The 15,963-nt window shown below is 51.1% G+C and overlaps 1 protein-coding gene and 1 long non-coding RNA gene across 2 annotated transcripts in view; one reads left to right on the top strand and one right to left on the bottom strand.

The window, feature by feature from the left end:
- The window catches only part of LOC134418176 (uncharacterized), a 51,172-nt gene extending 38,613 nt beyond the window's left edge, over nucleotides 1-12,559 (bottom strand). The window contains exons 1-2 of the long non-coding RNA XR_010027731.1: nucleotides 12,481-12,559; nucleotides 6,391-6,499 (exon numbers count right to left, since the gene is read on the bottom strand). This is a non-coding gene — a long non-coding RNA (uncharacterized LOC134418176). The remainder of the gene's footprint in view (nucleotides 1-6,390; nucleotides 6,500-12,480) is intronic.
- Nucleotides 10,605-12,458, top strand: HELT (helt bHLH transcription factor). Its single transcript, XM_063156092.1, has 4 exons — nucleotides 10,605-10,902; nucleotides 11,273-11,377; nucleotides 11,521-11,617; nucleotides 11,739-12,458. The coding sequence occupies exons 1-4, from the start codon at nucleotides 10,876-10,878 to the stop codon at nucleotides 12,230-12,232; spliced, it is 723 nt and encodes a 240-aa protein (XP_063012162.1). The 5' UTR covers nucleotides 10,605-10,875; the 3' UTR covers nucleotides 12,233-12,458.
- Nucleotides 12,560-15,963: the final 3,404 nt, after the last annotated feature.

Genomic DNA, 15,963 nt, shown 5'->3' with positions numbered 1-15,963 from the left:
ACCTTTGCCCTACATAAGTCTGAAGGATAAGCAACGAAATGAGAAGACGTGGTACCTGCAGATGATGGTAAGCAGTGCTCATGGGCCTGGAAGCAAGAGGCCAAAAGGCATGGCCTGAGAAGAAGTCAGAGCTGTGGACCACTCAATTACTCCTGTAGGATAAAAGCAAAGGTGACTCCCTTGCCTGGTGTGTTTCATGCACAGGCCAATCAGATCCACACTTGTTGCTCTGAGGATCTGGAAATTGCAGCTGTTGCACCTGCAGAGCACTCAGGCTGCTCCCAACCCGGCTGGCTGATGTTCAGCAGTGAGCAGCACAGCTGGGTGCTGGACTTAATGACACAGGGGGTTTTAAATGACTGTTCTGCCTTTAGAGCAAAAATAGCCTCAAGCTGCTTTAAATTAGATCCTAGCCAGACTGATATATTTTTTAAAAAAATCAAATAAATCCTCAAGGCTGCCCTCTAATGCCAGCATCAGAATTCTGCTCAAGCAGCCCTTCCATCAGGTAACATTTGCTGAGAACTTAATCGGGGAGCTGAGCACTTTGCATCAATAACTAGAGCAAAGAGCCACACATCATCCTACTTCTTAACTAGCAGATATTGGATCATTTTAGCACAGAGGGAAAAAAAGAAAAGAAAAATGGAGAGAGATGTCTAGTGCTACTCACAAATTCAGCTAAACCATGACTTGAACCATATACTCTGTTTCTCAATAATTTATGTTTTATAAAGCTTCCCATAGTCATTGTTTGATTATGTTGAGGGTTTCTTTGAAAGAAGGGTGACTTGCTTATTATTGAAAGACTGTATTTAAAATGCAGCAATGTTTTTATTTAGGCAAAAATTCTATTAATAAGCTTAGTCTAACCAAGGTATATCAGTTTCTTAAGAATTGGGAAATATTAACTTAGGTGATAATATAAATGCCTAACAACATTCTTGGATTGCATTAACTGTATTTTTAGAGCTGTATCAGCTGGTGTCCATGCTAGCAACATTTCATCATCTGGTGTAAATTCTGAGATCTGATGAATCACGCACTGTTTCATAATACTGAATTTCATGCATCTGAACACGCACCAAGTTTATTTTTAGCAATTTGATTAGAAAATAAAAGGCGAGTTAGAGACCTCAGGCGCTGGTGACGATCACTAGAGGGCAGTAGCCAACCCCTAATGCTCCCCCAGTTTTCCACAAATCTTTGTGGGATTCCACAGGGGAGCGAGCGGAGCATCCTCCTCCCGGTGACGATGCTGGTGAGATGGAGGAAAACCCTGCCTGTTTGCCACGAGGGTTAACGCTGTTCGACATCAAGCTATTTTCTAAAAGTGCGTGGTGACAAGCAATACAGGCAATGTCGTTGCTTTATCTAATGGTGCCTATCTTCAGCACCACAAGATGGGCTGGGGAAGAAGAATTTGGATGTTCCCACCTTGCAAATGCCGGGACCAAACTGTGGGGCTTATTCTCCACTCCCTCCTAGCTTGTCAGCCCCCATGTGCCATGGGGCACAGTGACATTCCAATCAGCATTTTATATGGATCTTCACATATTCATGTAACAGTGCAGAAGTTAGTGCCCTGTATATCACTGCCATTTATGTGGTATTTTCATGTACATTGGGGGGTGAAACGTATATTGGGTGAAACAATGCTAAATCAGTAGAATGGAGTAAGTGATTCCAATGCTTGTCACTGAGAAACTCTTCCCAGTTCTCCTTTCTAGCATTGACACTTTCATGTTCTATTTTCCCCTGCCCCAAAACCAAACCAAATTTATTAGAAAAAGCAGTAACTAATGTTCAAAGCACCCCAACAGGCTGGGTGCCCAGACACACTCCTATCTGTGCCATCAAGAGGGTGGGATATGAATGTGAAGGAAGAATGGGACCTCAGACCATGCACAAGATGGTTATACACGCTCATGACATGTAAAGTAGCTTTCCATCAAAATGGACATGGCACTAAAGCCAGAGGGGACATGGGTACTTCTTCCCTGTCTGCTATAATTAATTTAAAAATGAGCCAGATTAAATGAAAAATGGGTGGCACCATATCTAGCACTGAATACACTTTCTAGTATTCCTAAAACTGTTATGTTTTCACTTAGAAAATCTAATTATAGTTGTGCTTTACATTTCCATTTCAGGATCAAGGATTTCATAAAAATTACTTTTCTATTCTAATGGTTATGCATAATGCAGAAATAACCAACCTTCTAACTAACCAGCTTGTTGTTATTGCTGACAATTTTAAGTTCCTGACTTTTCACTTATCTTAAGAGTTTGGGGGCTCATGACTTATGAATGCTAGGATTTCAATATGCTCTTAATTTTACCCAGAAAGGGAGAGTTGCAAAAATGTTTGGTCACCATCTGCTATCCCTGTGTCAGATATACACAGTTTTGGCAGAAGAATGTCCCTACAAGGTATGTTATTCTCTCTCAGACATTAGATAGACATGCACTAAGAAAGAGTCAAAGAACAGGGCGAGCAGGGGATGATGCTTGCCCAGAATACTTTGACAGCTTTTAAAGAAAGTGTTTGCATTTAACAGTCACGTTTTGTTTGTCTAGCAGAAGAGATATCCCTCTGCTATCACCAAAGGTGTACTTATGCAAGAAGTGGTCATTTTAAAGCCAGGACATGCAAGCAAATGTCATACTTATTTTTGAGGAATTTGTGGGATCTTCACATGTTATTGTAACCTTTTGGAGTTCAGAAAGAGGCGAGGGCTATTGGCAGTGTGCAAGACAAAGAACTTTACTTGAAGAAAAGCAACCTAAACTTTCCAGAAGCAGAACATTTTTCAGTGCTCAGTCAGAAGGGTAAGACTTTCACAGAACAAAAAGTCAGATTGCAATGGAAAGCCTTTAACTCTTGAAATGTACCTTTTTCCAGCAGGAGACAGAACAGGCCCTCCAAGCTGCATCTTCCTCCCTTCCTGGCTGTATCAATCTCTCCTCTCTTTTTATAAAGGAGACAAGCAAGCCTCTAGATAACTCAAAGCTGCTATGGGATACAGAGAAACAAATGCAGAGTCAGCCTTCAGCCACAGAGACCACTCAGCATCCATGACAGAGAGCCAGCAGGAGCTGGCCACCCCACCTGCACAGCAATAATGAAGCTGCAAAAGGAAGTGGATGGAACTGCAGTTCTTGTCTAGAAGGCAGGCAGACTCTGCAGGAACACTGAGGCATCAGTCCCTCTCTCTTTTTTTATTTCACAGTATAAACTTTATATTATCTGCCTTCACAAAGTCTCTGAGATTTCAGACTGATGCTGCTTGCCATATGCTAACACTGGATTAACCTCACAAAAGCCAGCCACCAGTGCAGCATGCAGGACCATTGATATCACCTCCTTGTTATACAGGGCAACCTTAAACCTAAAAAGCTTGGCACAGCCTGTGCATAATGCAGCATCCTAATTCTCTGATTTAGCAACAAGGGCACATTTCAGAAATAATTCTCTAGAAGCCAATGTAGCAGGGACTAGTGTTTGGTCCACTCAATCTCTGGGGAATCAGAGCAAAGGTGGGCTGAACCAAAGAATACTGCTTTGCTGAAAAGTCCTATAAGTCCCCAGTCCACTCAATAAGCTCAGTACTGAGGGTTCATAATAATAAGATGCTTGAACTATGGCATTACTAAATTAATAGGCTTTGCAGAGTCGATAAATCTCTCACAGGGGTCCCCTTTTCCACTTCAACTAGAAAGAAAGTAATGACTAGGAGTTACAAAGGACTCTAGAGGGAATTAAGCTCTGAAGTCCTATTGAATTAGCATTGTTTACAAAGCAGTCATAAGTATAATGGATGTTAATGAGTCTTTAATGGGCCAAGTTGCAATACAACACGTAGTGAAGTACAATTAACAGAAAGACTATGCTTCCCTCCCATTTATTCTGCTTGACACAGGTGTAGAAACCCTGAATCTAAATTAATTGTCCTGTTGAGAACAGAGTAAAAGAGCTCAAGCTGCTGTGTAGAGTAAGAAAAAATACATTTCTTCTATGCCAAACCAAAGTGGGGCTGAATTACACCAAAACTAAATGTTCACACAGGAAGTGCACAGAACTTGGTTGAGGTTGGCAGACATCTCTGGAGGTCATCTGGTCCAGCCTCCCTGCTCAAGCACGGCCACCTAGAGGCAGCTGCCCAGGACCACATCCAGACCCCACAAAACCTGTGGGCAACTTGTGTCAGTGATTAACCATCCTCACAGCAGAAAAGTTGTTTTCTACTACAGACAGAAACTCCTGTGTTTTCGTTTGTGCATATTGCCTCTGTTCCCATGACTAAGAACCACTGAAAACAGCCTGGCTCCAACTTCTTTACACCCTTCTTTCAGGTATTTGAACACAGTAGTAAACTTTTCCTGAGCCTTTTCTTCCTTATGCTGAGCACTGCCAGCTCCTTCAACCTCTCCTCCTACATGAGGTGCTCCAATCCCCTGATCATCCTCATGGCCCTTTCCTGGAGCCCCTTCAGTGTGGCCATCTCTCTCTTGTACTAAAGAGCCCAGAACTGGATCCACAACTCCAGATGTGGACTCCCCCAGTGCTGAGTCAAGGGGCAGGGTCACCTCCCACAACTTGCTGGCAATAATCCTCCCAATGACCCCCAAGACACCACTGGCCTTCTGGGGGCACACAGCTGGCTCATGTTCAGCTTGATGTCCACAAGGACGCCCAGGCCTCTCTCCACAGAGCAGCTTTCCAGTCAAACCTCCAGCAGGTACTGGTGCAGGGGGTTGTTTCTTCCCAGGTGCAGGACTTTGGTTTCCCTTTGCTGAATTTCATGTCATTCCTCACAGCCCATTTCATCAGCCTGTTGAGACCCTTCTGGCTGACTGATCAGAATGGTTCTCTGGTGTATCAGCTGCTCCTCACAGTTTCGTGTCATCTGTGAACTTGCTGAGGGTACGTTCCAGATCATTAATGAGGATGTTAAACATGCCTAGACCAAATTCTGAACCCCAGGGTACTCCAGGAGTTCTAGACACTAGATTTTGTGCCACAGATCATCCCTCTCTGAACTGGGCAATTCAGCCAGTTTAAGTTCTGCTCATCCAGCCTGCACGTCATTGGCTTCTCTTCAAGGATGTTACAGGAGACAATATCAAAAGCCAAGCAGACCACAGAATCATAGAATAGCTTGGGGATCTTAAAGATCACCTTGTTCCAACCCTCCTGCTGTGGTCAGGGACACCTCCCACTAGACCAAGTTGCTCAGAGCCTCATCCAATCCGGCCTTCAACACTTCCAGGGATGAGGCATCCACAAATTCTCTGAGCAGCCTGTTCCAGTGCCAACGTCACAGTAAAGAATTTCTTTCAAATAACTAATGTAAACCTACTTTATTTCAGTTTAAAGCCTCTACCCCATGTACTGTCACTATGTGCCCCTGTAAAAAGTCCCTCTCCATTTTCCTGTTAGTTTCTTTTCTGGTACAGAAAAGCTGTAATAAGGTCACCCTGAAGCCTTCTCTTCTTCAGAGTATCCACTGCTCTTTCCTTATCCACCAAGCCAGTCACTTCATCATAGAAGATTATTGGGTGGATTAAGTGTAACTTCACCTCTGTAAAGCCATGCTGAGCAAAAGTTTTTACACTTGTTTGGTTTTAGTTTTTACTAAGACTGGAGAGGAGGGGCTAGACATTTTTCAGCATTAGACATGTCATTGCAGAAAAAGTCCTTGTATTTTCTGCCTTTATTTGTGCCAGTCACTAATCTACCTATTTAGCTATTTAGAACACCTTGGTCACAAGCAATTTAATGTACACCTCCCCACTGATTCATGATTACCTAAATCCCACTGAAATTAATTTTAGCACTCTGTTCTCATTCTGACAGGCTGTCATTTAAAGAGCAACATATTCTGTCTCAATAGTGAGGTGGCTGAGAAGATAGCTGTCACTGGGAAAACTGCAAACTTCCATCTGCTGTCTTGGGGGGACTCACCTTGTACAAACACGCAGTGAACAGTCTTAAGTTTTGCCATGTACACACATTTGATGGACAAAAGCTCTATCAGGTCTTCTGTTGATGTAAATCAGCCCCTGTAAATGGCTATAACTTATATAACTACACCTGATTTTAATCAGTGAAACATTTTACCCAATGTAATTCTGAATACATTAGCTATACTACATATAAATCTAAACATAAGCTTAAAATCTTGTATCTGGGGAAAAAAGTCAACAAAGGAGATATTACAAATGACAGGAACATAAGAAAATTACTTTCAAGCAATCCGTACTCAAAAAAGTTTGCACAAAGAGTAATCTAAAAGTAATCCATATCAGAGTTTACATTCCTGGAAAGCTTTTAATCATGAAGAACAGAGTATGTTATATTGAAATTACACCACAAAACATACTTACAGTAAACTGTGCCTCTTCAGACATGGAATTTTACAAGCACATAGCAGCACTCAGGAGCACTACTGACCTGGAAGTCCTGTCTTCCACCACAGAGATACTTGACAAATTCCTATGACAAAGATCAAAGTTTTAGAGATTTTAGGATCAAAGTTTGGCTTTGTGGGCGTATTACCATATCTCACAGAATGAGAAGAACATCATCTCCTGCAGCACAAACAGCACCTCTTTGAGCACTCTGGGATTTTGACTCTGAATCTACCCAACAATACAAGAGACTCATAGTTACAAGAATGGCTTCTTCTGTGAAGGACCATATCGACATGGAGTCCCAAGACCTATCATGTTATCATGTTATCACCTATCATGTTATCATGTTATCATCTCCCCCCTGCTGATGCCACTGTTCGTGGCAGGTGAGCAAACAGAGGAGCGTGGTGCTTCCATTAGGAAGGAAGACACGGATGTGGAGTACAGCTGGAACAAGCAGTGTCATTGAGGTAAGGAACACCTCTGCACCTGAGGAGCAGGACATGGACCAAGCATGCACAGAGGCAGAGTGCATTAGGAGCTATGAAAAGACTGGAAACTTGCTAACCTAGCCTAGCCTCGCTCAGAGTGCAAGAGTAAACTAACTCACAGCAAAAGCTGGCACCATGAGATGAACTATATACAGCTGAGGGTTAAGCCCCTAAACAAAATGCTTTCTCTTGAGTGGAGTTCACTGGTTCTTTCCAGATGCAGGATTGCCAAGTAATGAAGCTATCACTTCTATAAGTAGGACCTTTTGCACCTTGTGTGTTCTCCCATTCCCTAGCAGCCATGAGATCATCCAGAAGTGTGAGCGCCTCTCCCCATTACACAGCAGGATCTCCAGTATGGGGCTGAACCATGCTGGCAGGGCCAACCCCAGCCCTAGCCAAACAAGGACTTTGCACTTGATTCACCAGTTGCATGGACAGCTCTTTCCATGGGAGACTGGTTATCTGATTTCTTGCTTGCACATAGTGACAATTATTGTCAAACCTAATGTCCACAGTTTTGATTACTTGGTGAAGTAATTGCAGGTAACCTCAACATTACATAGGAATCAAAAAAGAAAAGAGAGGGTGTAGAAACAGAGGGAAGACGATCTGTTTTCACAAAAAGGCAAACCTAGATGCCAATTCAAAGCAGCTTGACGACTTCCAGAGGATCTCCACCTCCCTGTCAGAGCCCATGTCTGGCAGATGTCGGCAGCGCCAGTGCCCACGGCGCAGGGGCCACACGCCGCTGAGACGCGGCACCCCTGCGCACCTCGGCGGCGAACCGGGGGGCTGAGCCGGGCCGCTCCCTCGGGGCGCAGCCCCTCCAGGCGGGGACCCCCGGGCCGGCAGCGGGGAGGGGGAGAGAGTTGCAGGGCGAGGCAGGCGGTGCTGCCCCGGCCGCCCATCCTCCTGCAGCCTCCGGGGCAGCGCTGGCCCTGCCGCCCATCCTCCTGCAGCCTCCGGGGCAGTGCTGGCCCTGCCTCCCATCCTCCTGCAGCCTCCGGGGCAGTGCTGGCCCTGCCGCCCATCCTCCTGCAGCCTCCGGGGCAGCGCTGGCCCGGCCGCCCATCCTCCTGCAGCCTCCGGGGCGAGGGCGAGCTGCTCCCGCTCCGCGCGTAGCGGGCAGGGCTGTGCGCCCCGGCCGCCGGCCAGCCCCTTGCCTGGGGAGAGGGCTGCGGCCCCCGGGGCTCCTGGGCGACAGGCGACAACCGCCGGACGGTGATGGGGACGCGGGTGTCGCCCGTGGGTTGCCAAAGAACCGTGCACGCGCGTCCCGCGAGGAGAGCCAACAGTCGCTCGAGGGAAACTAAAAAATAAAAAACACTCAAAGCTGAGTATTCTCTTCTCCTGGCTTCCCTACAAGGGTGGCAGTCCGACAGCAGCAGTGTCGGGTGATCTCTCTCTGGCCCCAGCTCCGCCGAAGCCCTCCGAGGACGAGGCCTCGGTACACACGGGGATGCCACGGCCACCCCGCGCCCCCCGCCGCTGACCCGGGCAGCCCGGCCCGCGGGGGCACCGACGAGGGGAACAGCCAGCGAGCAAATAAACAACTTCCCTCGTGTAAGAAGTTGCCTTGCAGGTGCCTGCAGCTGGCGGTTAACACAGACAGTAAGAGGATCAACTCCATCTCCGCCAGTGCAGCAAAAAGAGGAGGAAAAAAAATAAAAGCCCCCTCATTTGCTATTCAGAACTTAGTTAATTTGGATGATAACGGTTAGTGTTTAATCCCATTGTACGAGAATGAATATACTGAAACCTACAAGGCTCCTGGAAGAATAATGCGGCCGGCGGCATGGCACGCAGGGGTGCCCAGGCGGGCAGCCGGCCTTGCCCGCTCCGTCCCGCCGACCGGGGTAGACGCGCCCCGGGGCCGCCACCGCCTCCTCCCGCCGAGTCGTTCGGCGCTCCCGACCGGCCCGGAGAGGTGGGAACCATCCCGGGACAGTGGGGCGAGGGCCGGCACCTCGCCTATCCTCCGGCCGCTTCTGGGGAAACGAACAGGCGAGAGCGGCGGTGCCACCCGCCGTGCTCACCCGGGCACATGTGGTAGGGATGGTTTCCCCATTTTAAATCGCCAAGGGAAAAGGGTGGAAAAACGCGGAATACGGGAGAGGACGTGGGAGTTTCCGAGAGAACAACTGCCCGAGCTCACACGGCGGGGATGTGGCTGTTTACCGCAGCCCTGCCCGGGGCTCGGTGGCGTGGCCCGTGAGGGCACAGCCGGACTCCGGGCGGCCCCGCCGCCGGCCCGGCCGCTCTCGGCTTTTCCCTCCCCCTCGGGGGTGGTGGAGCCCCGCGGCAGAGCCGGCCCGGGGGCTGTGGCGGAGCCGGGGGGGGTCGGACGGGCGGGCGGCCCCGCGGTCCGTGCCGGGCTCGGAGGCGCACCGCCGGCCGTGGAGAGGCCCGGGGGGGCCGCGGCCGCTGCCGCGCTGTCGGGGGGGCGGCGGGCGGCGGGGGCGGGCGGCCCCCCCGGCGCGGCGGGGCGGCCCCGGCGGGGGCGGTGCGGGGCGGTGCGGGGCCGTGCGGGGCGGGCCGGGGGCTCGGTGCGCTCGCCAGGCGAGGAGCGCGGCTGCCCGGGCGGAGGGCCGCGGAGAGGAAAGCTAACAATGCTGTGAAAATATGTTTGCAGAAAATAGACAATTGTTGGATTAAACGTATTCAAGTATGAAATAATGCCTTTTTGTGTAAAAAACCTCAGCAATGTGAGCGTACAAAAGTTCCCCTGTGGCAGTTACTTGCTCCCTTTGTGAGCTTTGCGCTCCGGCGTCTCCACTTGGCGCGTTTAACTCGGAGCCCCCCTTTAAACGCGATTGTTTCTTTCTTTTTAATGACATTTACCGGATCAAAACATGCTGTTAATTCGATCAGAAAGCTTTACCCTCCTTAACAATGCCACAATAATTTCTCCTGAAGTTTGTTAAATTGACCAAAATTAGGCAAATGAATAGGGGGTCTGTCGGCGATCCCGCTCGCAGGTGACACCGAATAATGCACTCTCGGACCAGCTGCGATCCCCTCTTTATTTGCCCCTCTTTTCTTTGACCCGCATTATTAAAATTTAGGCCCAATGAAACTATTCATACTTTTCAATGGGACATTTTCCTATAGGATAATAGGCTACAAATTGAGCCTCTCCAAAGGAGAGGGGGAGAGCAGGGGGGGTAAAACAACAACGCACAGACGCGCACACCACACAAAAAAGGAGCGTCGTGTGCCAAAGGCTGGCGAGAGCCTCCCCGGGCCGACGGAAAAAGAAAAGGGGGGGGTGATGGGGGGGGATATCGTGTGCCAGCCCCCCGGTCCCACACCTGCCGGGGTGTCCCCGGCGCATAAAGCGGTGTAAACAAAAAAATCCTCGCTGCCATCTCTTATAAAGATGGACGTGTCACCAAGTCGTGTGAGAAAAGCCTGAGAACAAACGGGGCCACTCCGTCTCCAAGGGTTCTCCCTTGAACTGGGCGGAACAGCCTATTAAGGGCTTACTTAATTACTTTAATGACTCTGGACAGGCTTTAAAATGCAGTCAGCTCCGGGGCTAAGGGGAGGGGTAGGGGGTGCCGGGGATTTGAAGGCTGGCGGCGGGGACGGGGCCGGGGATGTGGCGAGCGGGGCGCAGGGCGCGATACCGCATCCTGCGCCCCGCTCGCCGCATCCCGGCCCCGTCCCCGCCGCTATTGTGGGACAGTCACGTGTGTCCCCGAGGTCCACGTGGGGCGACACAGCTGGGCCGCCCCCGGCTGCGTGGACGGGGGCGAGGAGGGGGGGAAAGGAAGAAGAGAGAAGAAAAAAAGCCCCTCATCCCCTCGCCCCCTTCCACCCTGATCTTTAATGCATACACTCCCTCGGCGCCGCTCTCCCGTAATCCTATGGGATCAGCGGGCCCGTGGAGGCCCCCGGGGTCCCCCCCAAGTTGTGATGGCTTTATAAGGGGGCCGGAGAGAGAGGGGATGCAGAGCCCACCATGGCCTCCAAGCTCAAGGAGCGGAGGGTGAGTCGTCGCCCGCCTTGCGCGCACGGGTCTGCGGGGCCGCCAAGCCGGCCTAGCCCAGAGCCCTTCGCCGCCTTTCCCTTTGAAAAGCCCCCCCACGAAAAACAACCACAGCCCCCTCACAAAAACAGGCTGCCCTGCCAGGGCCGTCCGCGCGGTCGGGGAGCCACCAGGGCCGCGCGGAGAGGACCGGCCACCGGAGCATCATCATCCTCCCCGAGACCGCGTCGCGCCCGGCACCGCTGCTCGGAGCGGGGTTGGGGACTGCCTTCCCTGAGGGGTCGAGACCGGGGCCGGGGGCAGGTGTCACAGCGAGACTGGATCCGTCTGTTTTCTCTTCCCCCACTAACGCGCCCCATATGTTTTGCAGAGGACGCCGGTTTCCCACAAAGTGATTGAGAAGCGGAGGAGGGACCGCATCAACCGCTGCCTCACCGAGCTGGGGAAGACGGTGCCCATGGCTCTGGCCAAGCAGGTAGGCGGGGGGAGCAGCCCCTACGCCCTTTTCTCCCCGGTGCGCCGCGATATCCCCCCATACGGCGGGGCGAGGGGGCGGCCCAGTGGAACGCAGAGCAGTCTCAGGGGAGAGGTGATGCCCACCTGCCCTGCCCGTTGCAGAGCTCGGGGAAGCTGGAGAAAGCGGAGATCCTGGAGATGACGGTGCAGTACCTGCGGGCCCTGCACTCGGCGGACTTTCCCCGCAGCCGGGAGAAGGGTAGGTGGGCGGGAGCGACCTCCCGCGGCCCCCGCCGGGTCACCCGTGGCGTGGAGGCGGCTTTCCCCGCTGCTCTCCCGACCCTGAGGAGCTCGATTCCCTTCCCTTTCCTTTCCAGCAGAGCTGCTCTCCGAGTTCGCCAATTATTTCCACTACGGCTACCACGAGTGCATGAAGAACCTGGTCCACTACCTGACAACGGTGGAGAGGATGGAGACCAAAGACACCAAGTACGCCCGCATCCTGGCCTTTCTCCAGTCCAAAGCACGCTTCGTTACTGAGCCTCTCTTCACGTCCCTGGGCTCCCTCCCGGAGCCGGACTTTTCCTACCCGCTGCATCCTGGGCCCGAGTGCCCCGGGCACGTCCACAGTCCCGCCGAGGGCGTGCTCCAGCCGCCCTCGGGGGGGCCATTCCCCTGGCACGGCGCCGCCCGCAGCCCCTCCCTGCCCTACCACTTGCCCGGCGCCGCCGTACCCCTCGCCAGCCCCGGCCAGCAGCGCAGCACTTTCCTCTCATCCGTGCAGGGGCTGGACCGCCACTACCTCAACCTCCTCGGCCATTCCCACCCCAACGCGTTCGGGCTGCCCCCGGGCCAGCACCCCTCCATGCTCTAGAGACTCGTCCCGCCTGAAAGAACGCCTATTTATGACCGCGGACACTGCGGGTCGCACCCGGGCGCACGGGGAGGCTGCCGGGGGCAGGGAGATGCGCAGGGGTCCCGGATGGCGAGGAGGAGCCCCCGGGGGCCCAGATCTGCCCCCGCCCGCCCTCTCCGAGGGCCTGGAGCTGCCCCCACCCGCTCGTCTTCCCACCTCGGGGTCCAGTGCCTGTACAAGTGATGCCTCGGAATAAAAGTTTATACCCGCCGCTGCTTTTTGTTTCCGTGAGGGAGCTTCCTCGGGTGGCGGTGGGAGTCTCCCCACGTAGCCACCAGGGCAAAGAGACGAGCGAGGCGCGGTCAGCGAGGGCCCGGGAGCTTGCGGCACGCTCCGGACCGGCGGGGCAGGACGTGGCGGGCGGGGTGTCGGTGCCGCCCGGCCTCTGCTCGCAGGCCGCCACCGGGGGCTGGGAGGGAGCCCCGGCGCACGCCGGAGGTGGCGGATGCCGCCCTCGCCCGCAAGCCCTGCGGGTGCTGCCCTCCCACGCGCCCTGGAGGGGTGCTCCAGGGGCACGCGTCCGAACCGCATCTCCCGTGGGCTCTCTCAGAGAATTTCTCGGCGGCGCAGCTCGTTCAGAGGAGGATGAATAACGGTGAAGGCACAGGACGGGGCGGGGAGGGCAGGCGCTGAGAATAACACCAATGGAAGCTCCGGGAGCGAGTCCCTCCGGCCTCGGCGCTGGCGCGGAGCCGCGCACGGCTCCCTCCCGCCGGGGCGATTCCAGCCCCGCCTGAACCGAGCGTCCCGGGGGTTCCACAGCCCCTGGAAATCGGGCAGCCCGGCCATGCCCGGCGGGGCCCGAGCCGTCGAGGGGTAAATTAACTTATTCCAGTTGGGTGGGGAGGCTTTGAGGAGATTTGACCTGGACTGTTTGCCCAGGTCGCGGAATGGGCTGACCCGCAATTTGTAAACCAACCCGACCCTTTATTCGGAGACAGACAAAAAGATCTTCATTACAATGAGTAAAAAGTGGAATGTGTATCTTCCATTTAACCTGTAAATACAGGAAAAGCTCCTATCCCAGATTAATGGGGAAAAGGTCACACGGCGGGATGGTGAGGAGTCAGCTAGGGAGGAGAGGAAAACCCCCATTTCCTCGGGACACCTTTAGGATGGTAAATCCAGAGGGAACTTCTCCTTTGGTCAGCGTACACAGAACAATACAGACTCAACCAAACACATTCAGCAGCAGGAATGGCTGGTGCCTATTATGAAAACACATGTCCAGCACTCATTTTTATCAGTGCTGGGTGCAGAATATGGTCAAAATGCTATATGACTTATATTCTGTGAGCTTTAAGCTCTTGTGATCCCACTTTGTGCCTGAAACATTAAAGATATGGCATTTCCCTGAAAATATAAATATATTCAGCATTTGGTCCCTGTTAACCAAATTAAACAAAACTTTCCTTTGCTAAGTAGATTTTCTCTGTGGGATTAGCAGAGGGCCACCATGGTAAAAACTGGGGTCATTTGCATATAATTTTGCAAACTCGCACTGGTCCATGACAGTCTTTGTCTCTCCAATGTTGCTATCCTGCATTTTTTTCTTTCTTTTTTTTTTTTCCCTTTTCATTTTCATTTAGCTGTGGAGGATAAACCCCTCTTTGGCTTTACAATGACTTTAGGATAAAAGTTTCCCCTCCCTCCACTCTTTCAGGGCTCTGAGCTCACCCTCCTGCTTTTGGCCCCAAAATTATTTTGGAATTTGCTAAAGTCAGCTGTAGCAGGCATGGGAGCTGAGCTGCCTTCCCAGCTCAGACCCACACCTGCACACCATGCTCTGTGCACACAGGTGGGTCAGCATAGGCAGTGGGGTACAGAGCTCCCTTGGGACAGGCATCCCCTGTCTTTTGACAGAGGTTCAGCTCATTTGTCTTGATTTTATTTTGCATTTCTGTGCCTATCAGACAGAGACTTTTAGCCTTTTTTCCCCCTGGGATTTATTTTAGCTCTGCCATGAGCATCACCTTCCAGCCTTGCTGGGAGCAGGTGGGAGCTGGATGACACCTGTGCTGGCCTGATCAAGGCTGTACCTGGTCCCAGGTAGGGTGCCTCTCTGGGCTGGCAATGCTCATTGTCTGGCATAGGAGTAACATTTACTGGTGTCCAGGAGCAGCTAGCACAGGGAAAGAATAGAGAGGAGCTGTTCCTGAAAATAAACTACTTTAATTCCCAAAGCCCTCAAAATACTAGATTCTGTGTTATGAACCTGCTTGGCTAAAAATCTTAATGGTGAATGATTTGCTCTATCATGTCCTATTCCTTTCCTTCAGCTAGCATCTTTCTCATTCCTAGACTTTCACATCTCTTTTGCCACAGTTTGCCTTGCCTTCCTTTCCCATGCCTTTAATACCCTCTTTTCCACCTCCTGCTATTGGAATTCCTCTCTTTTCCTCACACATTCCACGTCCTACATGAACTGCAATTCTTCTCGCCCCAGAAAATAGTTGTACAGCATGGTCACACCTCAGTAATTTCTTTATGTTGAGAGCAAATAATCATGTTGGGATCAAAGGACAGCAAAATGTAAGTTTACAGTTCTGTATCTGATACTGACTCTCTCTTGCTACTTACTCAGACAGTAGAAGAGTTTATGTTGATCTTTGGTATATTGCATTACTGAAAACATCTCCAACTCCCTAATTCATCCCAAGGATTTATTTGCATTATTATTTAAATAAAACATCACCAATTAGAGCAAAGGGACCAAAGAAGCCTGTGCATAAACTCTTCATCTTAAAGCTTTATGCTTTCAATAGGCAACAGGCAAAGCCTGGAGGAAATTCTACTGTCTCACTTTTCCTGTTTAAATAAGTAAAAAATGTTTATGGACTTTGAGCGTATATAACACAGATCAGAACTCTTCTTTCTTCCCATGGTTTTACACTAGTCTGAATGCAGTATTCAAAGACCTAGGGGCTTTGCTGGTAGTGCCACACTGTGGAGTTTCCAGCCTTGGAAAAAAGAGTTGATGCCACTGAACAAAGTCCCCGAATTCAGGACAACACAGTCATTCTTGGGGCATCTTATCAATCAGGTCAGTAGCTAACTAGAAAAGAGTATTTTTATTGTACTTTGGGTCCGTGACCACAAAGAGCTGCATCATTACACCTATAGGGACTGAGCCATGAGTTTAAAAGAAACAACTGCCAGAAAGAGAAGGAACTGCACCAACAAAGGCTTTTCATTACAGATCTGTTCCAGTAGAGATGCACACAATAATTGGCTTCCTAGTGGTATGGGTATGATCCCTTTCCCATGGTGAAGATCCTGCCAGTTTATAAGTCTTGTGGTCCCACAGCTCTGTGGAATGCTGCTGCTATTCCCCAGGCTCAAAGGTAGCCTGCATGACTTGACCAGGACCATGCCAGAAGTGCTTAGGAGAGCAGAGGGTCTTAGGTGCCAGGGTACAATGATCACCCCAATCAGATCAGCTTCTTGCCCTCCTGCCACATTCTTGGAGAGAATGTAATAGTGCCTAGAAGTCCAGAGGGATTGTTTTTCCATTATAAATTGAATCAATTATAAGGAGGAGGAAACCTTCTGTTTGCCTGTGGAACAGTCTGTGTATTAGACATAGCTACTGAAGCAGTTGCAGGCTTGTCCAGCTACCCTTTTGCAAAGGCAGATTTTTGGAAGGAAACCCTCCAGCCAACAGTTCCATATTTGCTGAGCATCTGATC

This window comes from Melospiza melodia, chromosome 5 (genome assembly GCF_035770615.1).
Source record: "Melospiza melodia melodia isolate bMelMel2 chromosome 5, bMelMel2.pri, whole genome shotgun sequence".
In the NCBI taxonomy this organism is placed as follows: domain Eukaryota; kingdom Metazoa; phylum Chordata; class Aves; order Passeriformes; family Passerellidae; genus Melospiza; species Melospiza melodia.
This window is presented reverse-complemented; position numbering and strand designations above follow the sequence as displayed.